Source organism: Anguilla anguilla, chromosome 6, assembly GCF_013347855.1.
Source record: "Anguilla anguilla isolate fAngAng1 chromosome 6, fAngAng1.pri, whole genome shotgun sequence".
NCBI classification, from domain to species: Eukaryota; Metazoa; Chordata; class Actinopteri; order Anguilliformes; family Anguillidae; genus Anguilla; species Anguilla anguilla.
Window position 1 is genome coordinate 35,803,480 of NC_049206.1, and position 13,748 is coordinate 35,817,227.

General features: G+C 38.8%; 1 protein-coding gene across 5 annotated transcripts in view; it reads right to left on the reverse strand.

Annotated features, from left to right (window-relative positions):
- LOC118230618 (gephyrin) overlaps positions 1–13,748 on the reverse strand; it is a 396,841-nt gene that overhangs the window by 166,850 nt on the left and 216,243 nt on the right. For 4 of the 5 annotated variants that reach the window (XM_035423780.1, XM_035423781.1, XM_035423782.1 and 1 more), the window contains exons 3-6: positions 3,871–3,928; positions 3,667–3,759; positions 1,512–1,606; positions 1,058–1,124 (exon numbers count right to left, since the gene is read on the reverse strand). In XM_035423780.1, coding sequence (XP_035279671.1) covers positions 1,058–1,124; positions 1,512–1,606; positions 3,667–3,759; positions 3,871–3,928 — 313 coding nt within the window. Of the gene's footprint in view, positions 1–1,057; positions 1,125–1,511; positions 1,607–2,031; positions 2,174–3,666; positions 3,760–3,870; positions 3,929–13,748 lie in introns of those variants that run through there. The other variant, XM_035423784.1, reaches the window with a different exon arrangement.

Here is a 13,748-nt window from a genome sequence, read left to right on the forward strand (position 1 = left end):
AAACTGATTAACACTAACACAAACAAGAACAGCAACAACGCAGTCTATGCAAAAATACAAGAAATAGTTAAGACGAGTGCATTAACTAAGTCACCTACGAAACAGCTACCTAGTTACAACCCTAAGCTTACAGTCATTTAAGAGATTACAGGGAGGTAGGGAGGGATGGGGAGAGGTGCAGCCTGAAGAGGTGAGTCTTCAGTCGTCGCTTGAAGTGGGTCAGTGTCTCAGCTGTTCTGACCTCCACGGGGAGGTCATTCCACCATCGTGGGGCCAGAACAGACAGGAGACGTGTTCGGGAAGCGCATGTGCGAAGAGGGGGAAGTGCCAGGCATCCTGAGGTAGCAGAACGGAGGGGTCTGGCTGGCATGTAGGGTTTGAATATCTTGTGGAGGTATGCTGGGGCTGATCCCTTGACTGCCTGGTATGCTAGGACCAATGTTTTAAATTTGATGCGATGCTGGTCTGTGGTTCCTTTCACAACCACAGAATCTGAATCTGTGCTTTCCACCGTGCTGGTCTGTGGTTCGATTTCAGTTAACTTTCTTATCAAGTATATTTCCAGCTTGACTGAGGAGGCAAGACATGACAGGGTGAAGTGGATGGGCCAATGGAATGAGCACACAATGTGCACCTGGTGCTTATGGGAGTTATAGTATCATGTAGTATCACCTCAAATGGACTTATTTCAGATGCTTTTTGTGAACTACAATGATTTTTTTCTTAGAAAATGCTACCAAAAGGTCACCACCCAAAGTGGCTGGTAAGAGTGATGGAGCTACATGCAACTGCTGAATTCTACACGCATTTGGCAGGTGTTAATGTCAAGCTCCGCTTATTGATTTAATTCGCTTTTTATTAACCCTATGTTATATATTTGTCCTGTATTTGACATTGTCTAAAATAATAAATGCACTGTATTACTAGATTAAAAACAGATTGTGTGCGCTATGATTGCTTAGGAATTGTTTTTATCCTGAAGTTTATTTATATTACTCTCTCAAACACAAACATAAACACAGACAGGCACACACACACACAAACAAAGTAACATTACCTGTGAGCCCTTCTTGCTGCCAGGTAAATTGATAATGAGAGTTTTCCCCCTGATACCGCACACAGGTCTGCACACACAAACATGGTGGACAGTCAGTGTGAGCATCACAATATTCACCAGAGTACCTATCAGCGGGGGTGGGTATACACCACATAGTATCCATCAGCTGGGAGTGGGTATACACCAAAGAGTATGAGTATACATCACAGATTATCTGTCATCAGGGGTGGGTATAAACCACAAAATATCTATGACAGACTATCAATCAACTGCGAGTGGGTATACACCGCAGAGTATCTATCAGCTGAGGGTGGGTATACACCACACTGCATCTGTTAGCGGGAGTGGGTACACACCACATAGTATATATCAGTAAGGGTGGGCATACACCACACAGCACCTATTAGTGGGGGTAGGTATACACCACAGAGTATCTAACAGTGGAGGTGCGTACCTTGACAGCATTCCGAGTGGTGTGACATTGAGTGACCCCATCAGCATAGCCAGAGCCATCCCTGGAGCCTCACGCTCAATAACATCCTTAGTGGCCTGTTGGAGGAAAAGTGGTTGGAGTTTTCAGATCTCCACAGAAAGAACACCTGCCTTTTATTTCAGACACAGAAATGCTAATAAACGTCTGTACACACTGATACATTTCAGTGCATTTTGTTTTCTGCAGTGTATGTTGAAAAATGTGTATCTACTGGCTGCGATGCCGTTCGTGACACAAGGTAAGTTCTGAACTCTTGGTTCTAGGCAAAATTCCAAATAATTTTAGAAAGGAAGCGTATGTGTTGAGGGTGTGTGAGGGATGACAGGGTGTACATGGGGAGTCAGGATACAGTATTTCTGAGGTTCCATGAGCTCTTGATGGAGGTAGCAAAGAATGTACATGTATGACAGACCCCAGCCAGCCAGCTAGCCTGTCAAAACAGAGGGCTATTTAAGGAATAAAAACAATAAATTCACTTAACCGCTGTGCGTTCTCTACCCTTGAGTTGAATAGCACTTCAAATGTATCATTAGTGAAGAAAATGTGGCACTTCAAAGGGGAGATGGTGAAAAAGGCTTCCAGGCTGCAGCTCTCTAGAGACAGGAAGTCCTCGGACCATTTCTCTCACTAGGAAGCAATAAAATATGTTTTTCATACTTTCTCATTTCAACATTTATCTAAAAAAAAAAAAAAAAGATTCACGAGATTCATTACCCGGAGTGTTTTCATACTAGAAAAAAACAGCCTTTTAAAAAAAAGGATCTTTAAACACCAGAGGGTTTTAAATACTTGATTAAATACATATCAATGTAACTTCACACTTAAATAATCTCATAAAAGAAAACTACACCCCTCTCATAAAAAAAGATCAAAATTGATATGTGTAATTGGTCAACGTGACCATCATCTCTGTTAGGAGTAATCAATGTGATGAAAATGAATGTTCTTCCAAAACTCAGTTTTCTCTTCCAAACGTTAAATACCAACTTCATTTTTCAAATCTCTTAACAAGCATATTACAAGTTATAAAAAGCCACAGATTTGATTAAAATCCCTTGCTAGAGCCCATGGAGGGTCTTGGTCTCCCCAACCTCCAGTATTATTTTTGGTCAGCCCAACTAAGAAACCTAGTGTAATGGTCTTTGATATGACAGGATTCCAGGATCCATCCTCCAGATGGAGGCCAGTCTTGTGGATCCATTACCCGTCAATTCACTCATAATTATAAAACACTTTAATAAGATGAAAAATATAGAAAATTGTTTCACAGTCTTTAACACTCTTTAAGCCAGGAAGGATTGGGCCTTACCACTTGTACCGCCATACACTCTCCCATTTATAGTAATCTCAATCTGAACAAACATTTACCATCAATTAACTGAAGTAAATGGACAAGGTTTGGTATAAAGCAATTTAAAGATTTGTTTAATTAAAAACTTGCAGTTAAAATCATCTAAGAACAGAGTACAGCATTTCTTTCAAGTATCTACAGATTCAGAGTGATTGATTCACCTTCCAAGGAAAGAAACTGAGATTTGAACTATCTGAAATAGAGAACAGAATAATCCCTTCAACTACAATAAAAGGTAAAATTTGAGAATTTTTAGATCTTATTAAAGGAGGTTTTTCCTCTTTTCCATTCTTATTAAAGGTTTGAGAAGAAGATATAGGCAAGACTATAGATAAAGATAAATGGCAAATCATTTGTGAAAGAATACATTTTTCATTAAATAAATTTTATCTCCCATAAGGATGCATAGAATCTGGAAAGATAATTCACCTAACTGCCCAAGGTGTACAACTAAAAAAGAAACATTCATGCATCTCTTTTGAGAATGTGAGTGATTGAAAAACCGCTGGAATTCTATTCACACACTGACTAAAGAACTTTTAGGTATAGAAAGTGATTTAAACCCTTGTCTTTATATATTAAACATTATGCCTGATCCCCAATTAGATCTTAAAAACTGTGGAATATTAATCACCATAACATATTTTGCAAAAAAAAATGTGTTCTTATATTTTGGAATGAAGGCCCTGAAAATGTTAAGTCTTTTCTTAAGGAAAATTGTTCAATGCACTCAATGTGTGTACCTCACTACCTATGCACACATACCTCAGGTGTGACATCACGGGGTGCAAATCCAGTTCCCCCAGTAGTCAGGACCAGGTTGAGCTCCTTCTCATCACACCAGTCTACCAAGGTCTCCTAGGAAATAGAGATAACAGCAGGGTCTTATGTGATATACATGTAGGACCAGAACCAGGTGCAGCTTCATACGAGCTACCATAGAACCACGTATGGAGGCATGTCTCTTACCTTAATTTCGTCAATTTCATCAGGGACGATTTTATAGGCAGAGATGGTTCCTCCCAGCCTACAAAATAAGAAATGCAAATACACACAAAGACTCTGAGAAAATTTACATTTCAGTATAAAGAAGTAAAGAGTAGTATTTACTTGTCATTCAACTCGACATTTAGTAGTAATTTCTAAATTACTACTAGGCGTTCTGCTACCTCAGGACGCCTAGCACCTCCCCCTCTTCGCACCTGCACTTCCAGAACACGTCTCCTCTCTGTTCTGGCCCCACGATGGTGGAATGACCTCCCTGTGGAGGTCAGAACAGCTGAGACTGTGACCCATTTCAAACGACGACTGAAGACCCACCTCTTCAGGCTGCACCTCTCCCCATCCCTTCCCCCCCTGTAAATGACTAAACTTAGGGTTGTAACTAGGCAGCTGTTTAATAGGTGACTTAGTTGATGCGCCAGTCTTAACGACTACTTGTATTTTTATTTATTTTTATTTTTCCATAGATTGCGTTGTTGCCGTTCTCGTTGTTAGTGTTAATCAGTTTAACCACCAGGGTCCAGGTTGAACTATGCGGTTGTTCCCTGTACTTGGACCGGTACTTCTCTCTAGGGGTTTCGTCATACTTGTTCCTGGTTATGGTTATACACTTTGTTGTACGTCGCTCTGGATAAGAGCGTCTGCCAAATGCCTGTAATGTAATGTAATGTAATTTTTTTCTTCTTGCATGACATTTTGAACAGAAATACAGAATTTTACCCATATTTTCTGTAGTTACCAGAATCGTCCAAGGCATTCTTTCCCTAAGCATGCATATGAGGGATCTGGTAGTTCTGTACCTCACTAACCTTTGATAATTCATTCTGATTAAAAATATTTAACTGAAATTGAAAAAGTCATTTTCTATCACGCATTACCAGAAGCTGCAGACAAAAATCAAAAACACATTTTTATTATGTACATTACGTACAAGTATGGAGTAATGACGCACAGGGTAATATACCTCTGCTGCTAAATCTGGATTAGTCTTGCATTGGTGTCAGAAATGTGTTGAACAGTACAGCGGAAAACTTGAAGAATGGGGTACTGGTAAACGCTATCTACACGACAGTGCTTCAATCAAAATTAGCCCCTAATTTTGACTAAAATTGAAGAAGGAATTTTTTTTTCTTCACAAACAGTTTGGCTAGTTTGACGATCGCTAAAACAAACTCACCAAACTGAATGTTAATAAAAACTTTGTTTTTCAAATGTTCAATTGTAAGTAAATCAGAGTTAAGGACAAATGTAATATGAAACAGGCCACAGCATTTCTTGTACAGTGCAAAAGACAGACAGACAAGACAGACACACACACACATACACACACAGATATACAAAGCTCTGCATCTTGGATTTATATCAATTATTTATTCTTCAAGTTGAATGAATCATGCTCAGTAACCAATGCTAATTTTAGCTAAAGTGGAGGAAATACAACCGGGAAACAAGCACGACATTGGCACATATTGGCACACTCAGTCACAATATTTATTTATTTACAGAGAAAAAAAAACAAAATTTGATTCACATTGAGATGGTGCTGAATATTCACGTGGTGTTAACTTTGGTGGCAACTGTATGAGCTACAGTCTAAAGATTTGAGGAGCTAAAACGGCTTTATCTGTAAGCAGCATGATCAGCATGATCTGATCTGTTTAGCTACTGTGGAAGTATGGGTTTTCTTCATTCTTTTAATGTTTTTACATTTCTTCTTATTAAAGATTGTACTGATCAAGAATATATTTAAATGTATGTGATTATGGGATGATCTCTGAAGAACAATAGGTATTCTGTGTTATGTCTATTTGTAACTAAGGAAAGACAGTGGTCTCCTTGTACACTGATGTATACTACCTAGAGAATCTTTGAACCCCAGTTGCAGGAGGGAAAATTGTAAACATTTACTTAGTGGAATTTTGTAAGTAACTTCTGTTGGGAAACAGTCTTGTGGAGAAGACCTTTGAGTTGTAAGAGAAGAGAAAGGATACTGACCTAGAAAGAACTGATTTGCTATATCTAGTAAATGTATAGATTATATTCTATTAAAATGAATGAATGAAAATCAAAGTAATCACGGCAACGGTAATGATATAAACATAATTTGTTAGAACATGGTGGTGTGTATATGAGTCAATATTTCAGTTTGATTACAGCATGTAGTGAATGCATGTAAAGTGCGTGTACTTTGGAACTGGAAGATGGAACAATTGTTAACCATGAGGACAAATACTTGTTATTCAAGTCATGCATATATAGTCCTCTGTAAGTGTGTGCAGTGAAATATTTGTTATTGATTAAAATGGAAGATTATATAATAGTTATTGTTAAACTAACTGATGAAACATAAGTTTGACCTAGGCTGGGATTGGTTATTTTAAAGGGAAGATACATCAGGGTAGGAGGAGATCTGGTTGTATAAAAAGGATGTAAAACATAATGCGAGGAAGCTCTCTATGTATCTTTATGATACTGGAGACCTCCCGTAGGCCTACGTACATGAAAAGGATTATTGATTGAAGAGAATAAAAAGGTTATTAGAAGAAATCATAATTTCTAGTCTTTATTCTTGCATCATCGACTCACCCACCGAACCTAAGAAGGGGTTTTCCTCCACACTACACATCAAGTATGAGCAGTTGCAGTGGCAAACATGAAGAGGACAGTTGATTTAACCAATTATTTATTGAAACAGATACACAGTATTATTGTGGACAACTGACATCATTTCTGCCATTTCAGGACATAATCTATTGGCAGCTTTTGCCTGAAAACAAAGTGCTATATTTGGCATAAACCAAACAATCCCTACCATCAAACAGTGGTAGCATTATGTTATGGGACTGCTTTTTAGAAAGAGGGACTGGACAGCCTGCTATCATCAAGAACAAGATGGGTGGAGCTAAATACAGACAAATCCTAGAAGAGAACTTGTTTCATTCCATAAAAGATCTACACTTAGTGCAAATATTTATGGTCCAACAGGATGATGACTCAAAGCACAAATCCAAAACTACAACGGAAGAGTTTAAAAACAAGAAGGTCATATTCTGGAATGGCCCAGCCTAAACCCATACTATGCAAATATAGATCTGTGGTATGTCCGGAAAATTGCTGTCAACTGATCCTCTCTGTCTAACTTGGTAGAGCTGTAGGAAACTTGCATGGACGAATGAACTAAAATAGCCTAATCAAAGAGCCATATTTACTAAGCATGCTGCTAATGACTGTCAGCACTGAAAAATTCTGCATTTCCTCACGTTTTCAATTTAGCAGGGGTATTTACTAAGACTGGTTACTGTAAGAAACCCCATCAGATACACTAAATGGTGCGTCAAGGTCACCAACAGTAAGAAATCAAAACTTGTCATATCAAGGTCACCAACTGTAACCCCTCCGCAAACCAAACAGTGGAATTATCCTAGTAGCGATGGACCGTGTATAGTCTTACCTGGTGCTACTGGAATGGGATAGTGTGGGTAGTAGGGCTGTCAAAAAATATTTGAAGTTCGAAAACTATTCAAAAATCTTTTTTTTTTTTTTAGTTTGAACCTAAATTTCAGCATTCGAATATTAGTTTTGGATCGCGTTTTTGATTCCGCGTTTTGTAATTAACATAAACATACAGGCTTTAATTTCATGCGGCAAATCATGTTCATGCACACAAAGTTCATTTCCAGTGCTAAGGTTACTGGTCAGCTAACAATTTAGGCTAAATAATGTTCTTTTTGATTTTGAGAAAAATTGGATGATGAAAGAAGTTAAACAAACTAAACCGAGTAAGTAATTTATGTTGTTTTAGGCTACAGGTATTAGCCGTTTGAATAGATTTTGTGTTAAGAAATAAACAGGGATTTCCTATAAACAATCATTTCCCTATTATTGTGATTAATAAATGCCGAGTTGTGGCAAATGACATCCACAAGAAAGTGCTTTATTCATTTGCGCATTAGGCTATAGAAACTGCAGGGGGCTCACTTATAAAATGAACTTGCGTGCATACATCAAGTGAAGACCTGACGTAGAGCCACAGCCGTTTCCACGGTCAAATAGAGTCATGTTGACATTTTATAAATCACTACTTTGATGTGATTTTCTACGTACGCGCCACACAGTTGATCTAAAGTACGTTTTATAAATGAGTCCCCAGATGTAGTAACCTAGTATGAAAGTTCACCGATGTCCTCTATTCTACTGCCCGCTTGTGGAAAATAATGCGCAGGCCAGTTTGGAGGGAGCGTCACGTGCATATTGCGCCCGACAATAAGCAGTTTATTTTTGTTAATTATAGGCAAATGATATTCGAATATATTTGAACGCTGACTAATTACAAAAGCAAATATTCAAACTCAATTTCATGGCACTTGTGACAGCCTTAGTGGGTAGTGGGTAGTGTGGCTAAACATGGATCACTATCTAATTAGGTAGATGCGGACATGTCTCTGGCTTGTGTAGCCTGCAAAAATACAATAGTTAATCCTGCTACGACACTAGTTTATAACCGAGTGACTATGGGGTGTAGATATCCAGAGTTCTATGTGTATGTTAGGACCTTACGCCATAGGCGCCGTGGGTGCTTCTGGGCCCGAACACCCACGGAGAAGGCTGAGCACCCACGGGAAAAATGCACTTGCCGGCATACAGTCAGGGCCAAATTTACATTGATTTGATGGCAAACTCCACCCAGCATATGCTTCGCGGCATAGCCCACGTTGCAAAACAAGTTGATAGCCACCCACTCAAAAGTCATAGCTTTAACCCCTTAGCGCACAAGAAATTACGAAATATCGTTGACCACGTTTCGTTAGGTGCAGCGTATTTTTATGCTAACAGAGTGAATGCGTAAGTGAATGCGATGCTAAGAATATTTTCTGTTACGCTGGCCTATAAAACTCCATTCCAAAAGCAACATCACACATGTTATACATCGTTAGAAAGCTTATACTCTCACCTACTGAATAAATGAATTGTCAATCAAGCCAGACTGTACTAAAAAGGGCGGCGACGCCGTAAACAACAGGTGTGGTATTACGCACAGCTATTTTGGAAGATACCCAGGCGTCACAGATGCGCGTATATTTCCCAAACGGATTGTCCAAGACAATATATGACCACGCAGTCTCAAAAGGGACATCTCTACACGTAAAACCAACAGTAAGGGTGTATATTTATTCAATATTTAGTCCCAGATATTGACTGTAGAATGACATGGTATCATTTTTAAAAACTTTTTCTTGTTTATTTCGTTATTCAGTGAGCAGTGTTTTCACTGCTGTATAGGGCTATTGTCGGGTTTTCTTGTTGCTATGATGGAATATGATTTTTTAGTGGTGAAAGAATATTTTTATGAATGCCAAGATAGACAATATTGTCCATTATGTCAAGGGTGGGGGGTGTTTTTTAGATGAGACTGCAGGGAGGGGGTGCGTGTTAAATGAACGACCAGAGCGACAATGGTGGCGCGGCGAAATTCCTTATTCGGCATAGTTGTCATGTATCGTCTACTAATGAAACTAAAACAAAGCGTTTCTGTTTTTAACTCATACTTTGTTTGCAGAAGCACTGAATGTCTGAGTTCAGTAATCTCAGCACGCCGGCGTGCCGACCGCTAGGGGTTTTGCTAAGACGTTAACATACAAATTTCCGGTTATGCCACGCCCACTTCCGGTTTAAGCCCCGCCCACTCCGAGCACAGATACGGATACAGATAATTTTGTTGGTTGAACAGATACAGATACAGATAATGGTGTACTCGCTCATCCCTAGTGTAGACTACTTGGTGATTAAAACGGATTTTTAATGGATAAATTGAATGTATGATTTAATCCCCCTAACGCGGTATGAAGACGCTGTGTGTTAGGCCACTTGCCATTTGATTAGTCCGATCGTTGGCATGCTTGATAATAAAGGAAAATTACTAATGAAAACAGATTGAGATCAATGATTAGTTTAAAGGAAAGTTTTGCGCCCCACCAATTTTCAGCTCACCAGTTGCCGTTGAATAAAATGTAATGTATGTGGGAAATATTCAATTCTACCTCTCTGCTGATCAGCAACCTGCTGATTTTGCTCAAGCAATCAAAGTTGCCGTTAATAATAGCCGGCGTTCATGGGGGCTGTTTATTAATCTCTCTTTAAAATGTTGCATAGATGAAATTACATGTTAATGAAATTACCTACCGCGTCCGCTTCCAAACAATCAAGACAATCAATGATATTTTTCTTTCTGTGCCTGTCTATATAAACAACTGTTCCTCCTGAGTTTTATTTCTTCAGATTTTTGATTGGTTGCGCGAGTAACAGGCTAGAGGAAACACATGGACTGGAGCATACGAAAAATGGACTGGATTGTCATAGTTATTTGTAAAACTGCCAGTCAAAATTATTTACCAAAGGTGGGTGGACGCTGTTCACCCGCGTCCACCCCCAATTTAACCCCTAGTAATATGGAAAGAACAATTCAACTTAGCAAAGAGAAATGACAACATCAACTGTTCAGAGGAACTGTGTGAATCAGGCCTTCATGGTAGAATTGTTGCAAAGAAACCACTACTGATGGAGACAAATAAGAAGAGACTTTCTGGGGCCAAGGAACACAGGCAGTGGACATCAGACCAGTGGAAATCTGTCCTTTGCTCTGATGAGTCCAAATTTGAGGTTTCTGGTTCTGGTTGTCTTAGTGAAACGCAGAGAAGGTGAGCGGATGTATGGATGTGTGGTTCTCATCGTGAAGCATGGGGGAGGAGGGGTGATGGTGTGGGGGTGCTTTGCTGGTGACACTGTTGGTGATTTATTTAGAATTGGAGGTACACTTAACCAGCATGACTACCACAGCATTCTGCAGCGACACACCATTCCATCTGGTTTGTGTCATTTGTTTTTCAACAGGACAATGACCCAAAACACACCTCCAGGCTGTGTAAGAGCTATTTGACAAAGAAGGAGAGTGATGGAGTGCTGCATCAGATGACCTGGCCTCCACAGTCACCTGACCTAAACCCAATAGAGATGGTTTGGATGAGTTGGACCGGAGAGTGAAGGAAAAGCAGCCAAAAAGTGCTCAGCATATATGGGAACTCCTTCAAGACTTTTGGAAAAGCACCACTGGTGGCTACCTCATGAAGTTGGTTGAGAGAATGCCAAGAGTGTGCCAAGCTGATATCAAGCAAAGGGTGGCTACTTTGAAGAATGTAAAATATAAGACAGTTTTGATTTGTTTTACCTTTTTTTGGTCACTGCATAATTCCAATTGTGTTATTTCACAGTTTTCATGACTTAACTATTATTCTAATATGTGGAAATGAGTAAAAAGTCTCCCTGAACCATTGCACCCCAAGTCATCAAATAAAGACACAATCATGACAAAACAGTACAATAATGGATTCTGCTTGCGCCATTGATGTAAGTATATCACACACTGGGTTAACCTTTGTAGCTGAGATAACTTGTTCCCCATGACATCAGCTTTCCAACAATAAAAAACATGATTACACTATTATGGAGCAAAAAATTTAGTTTTGCATGATGCAGATCCAATCGGATGTTTTGAAACTGAGCACTAAGTCTCTTTATCATACTTGCTGACTTCCTGTCATCATAGTAAAGAGTGTTTTCTTTTTAACATCTGATAAGGAGTGCACTTCTGTAAACCGCCTTACATTATGTAAATGAACACAGCTACAGAAAGTTAATTTAAATGCACAGCCAGTATTTAAGATATATTTTGCACATGGCAACACAACATTGTTGTACCGCTCCAACCCTGGTGAAGTCAGGTTTTGGAAAGGTGACAGGATCCATACATGCAATGGATAGGCACTGCCACCTTAAAATGTTAACTTCTCTCATTAGTGAAAAAAAACTTCATATACATTAAGCCAAATATGCAAGCTTTAAGGATGCCACATTTTTCTCATTTTACCAGCACAAACCTCCGACATGGCACTTAAGTAAATATGGAAAAATCCTAATTGCCTCTTTAGCGTATACAGAAGCCCTACAAATCCTTAGTGAATATGGCCCTAAAAGTACCAGAATGCCAGCATACCCGACATACTCAGCTGTAATTGTTGCAAAAGCCTACAAAGTGTTGACTCTGGGGGTTAAATACTTTTGAAAATTATTCAAATTATGTATTGTGTTGTGAAGGGGGAAACTAATATCTCAATTCATTTAAAGTTTTAACATGTAAAAGGACAAAATACTGGAGGTACTGTATTAGTTTTTACACTTGCCTTCTTGCGCTTCATAGTTCTATTGACTGTGCTGTTCACAGTTATCTGAACATACAAATAATGTGCAACGCAGACCTGGTCATGACACATTTGTGTGCAGAGGCCTATGGGTCAAGACTTAATCCATGCATTCTGCTCAGTTTCGTCTGTAGATGTTAGATCAGCACTACTCAGCTCCAGGTTCTATGGGCCAAAGTGTCTGTAGATATCTGCTCCAACCATGCACTGCATGACCTGATTTCACTGCATGGATAGAGGAAATACTTGCAAATATTGCGGCCTGCAGGACCTGGAGTTGAGTAGCCCTGCGTTAGACTGAGGGTTCGAACTTTGGACTTGACATTTTAAATAAAAAAAACATTTGACATTATAAAACACAACTTGATCAATGCTTGGTAACAGTGAAAACCAGTACACTTTGTAGCTTTTCAATACCAGTGTTGATATGTTGTAATAAATAAGCAGCAAGAAAATATGTATTAATGAGCAAAATGTCAGATAACTAGCTTGAGTTTTACAGTTGAGGCCAAAAGTTTAAATACACCTAGGCTAAAGACATTAAAACTCTATTTTTCACAACTCCACAGATTTCATGTTACCATACATTTCCTGTGTTAAGTCAATTATCTACTTTATTTCTGTAAGAGGTCATTTCAAAATAATAGCCAAGAGACAGATTTATTTCAGCTTTTGTGTACTATATCAGATTTTCAGTGGGTCAAAAGTTTACATACACTTTGTTAGTATTTGGTGGCATTGCCTTTTAATTGCTTAACTTGAATAAAACGCTTGGGGTAGCCTTCCACAAACTTCTCACAATACTTTGCCAGAATATTTTGCCCATTCCTCCTGACAGAACTGGTGTAATTCAGTCAGGTTTGTGGGCCTCCTTGTTCAGACACGCTTTTTCAGTTCAGTCCACAAATGGAATTCTGACCCACTGAAATTCTGATATAGTGAATTAAAGCTGAAATAAGCCTCTCAAATCGATTGTTTTAAAATTTACTTTCCAAAAGAAATGTATGATAACATGAAATGTGCAGTTGTGAAACGTTTGAATATCTTTAGCCTAGGTGTATGTAAACTTTTGGCCTCAACTGTAGCTTTTTAAATCACAGGTAATGAGGAATAAACTGATTAATGTATTTATACATATGATACATGATACATATTCAGAGTTGTAACCCAAGTCACAGGACGCAAAATAGCCGTTAGGAAAGCAGTTTGAAATTATGAAGCAACGTCTGTGCCATTGGGTTTAGTGGGTCGCGATGAGATAATTCAGAGTGTGTTGCTTGTCGTAAGGTTGATATAGTAAATAAGGCTGTATTAATATAACTAAATGTGTATGTATGAAGTTGGTTTTTCACATTTAGACAGTTTATTATGTGTATTTTTACAAGACTTACATTTTAATAGGTAACAATGTCCAGTTCTCTCTAATAAATTATGAAGTAAATACACTAGCGGTTCAGGTGGTCGATACACGTCCTGCCCCTCGGGTGGTCGATAATGTGCTCTCGCTCTAACGTTACTTTCACTAGAGAGGGGCTCAAGGTTCTTAGCTATGCCTCGAAGTTTTGAAGGGAAAGAAATGCCTTCTAGTTCTAA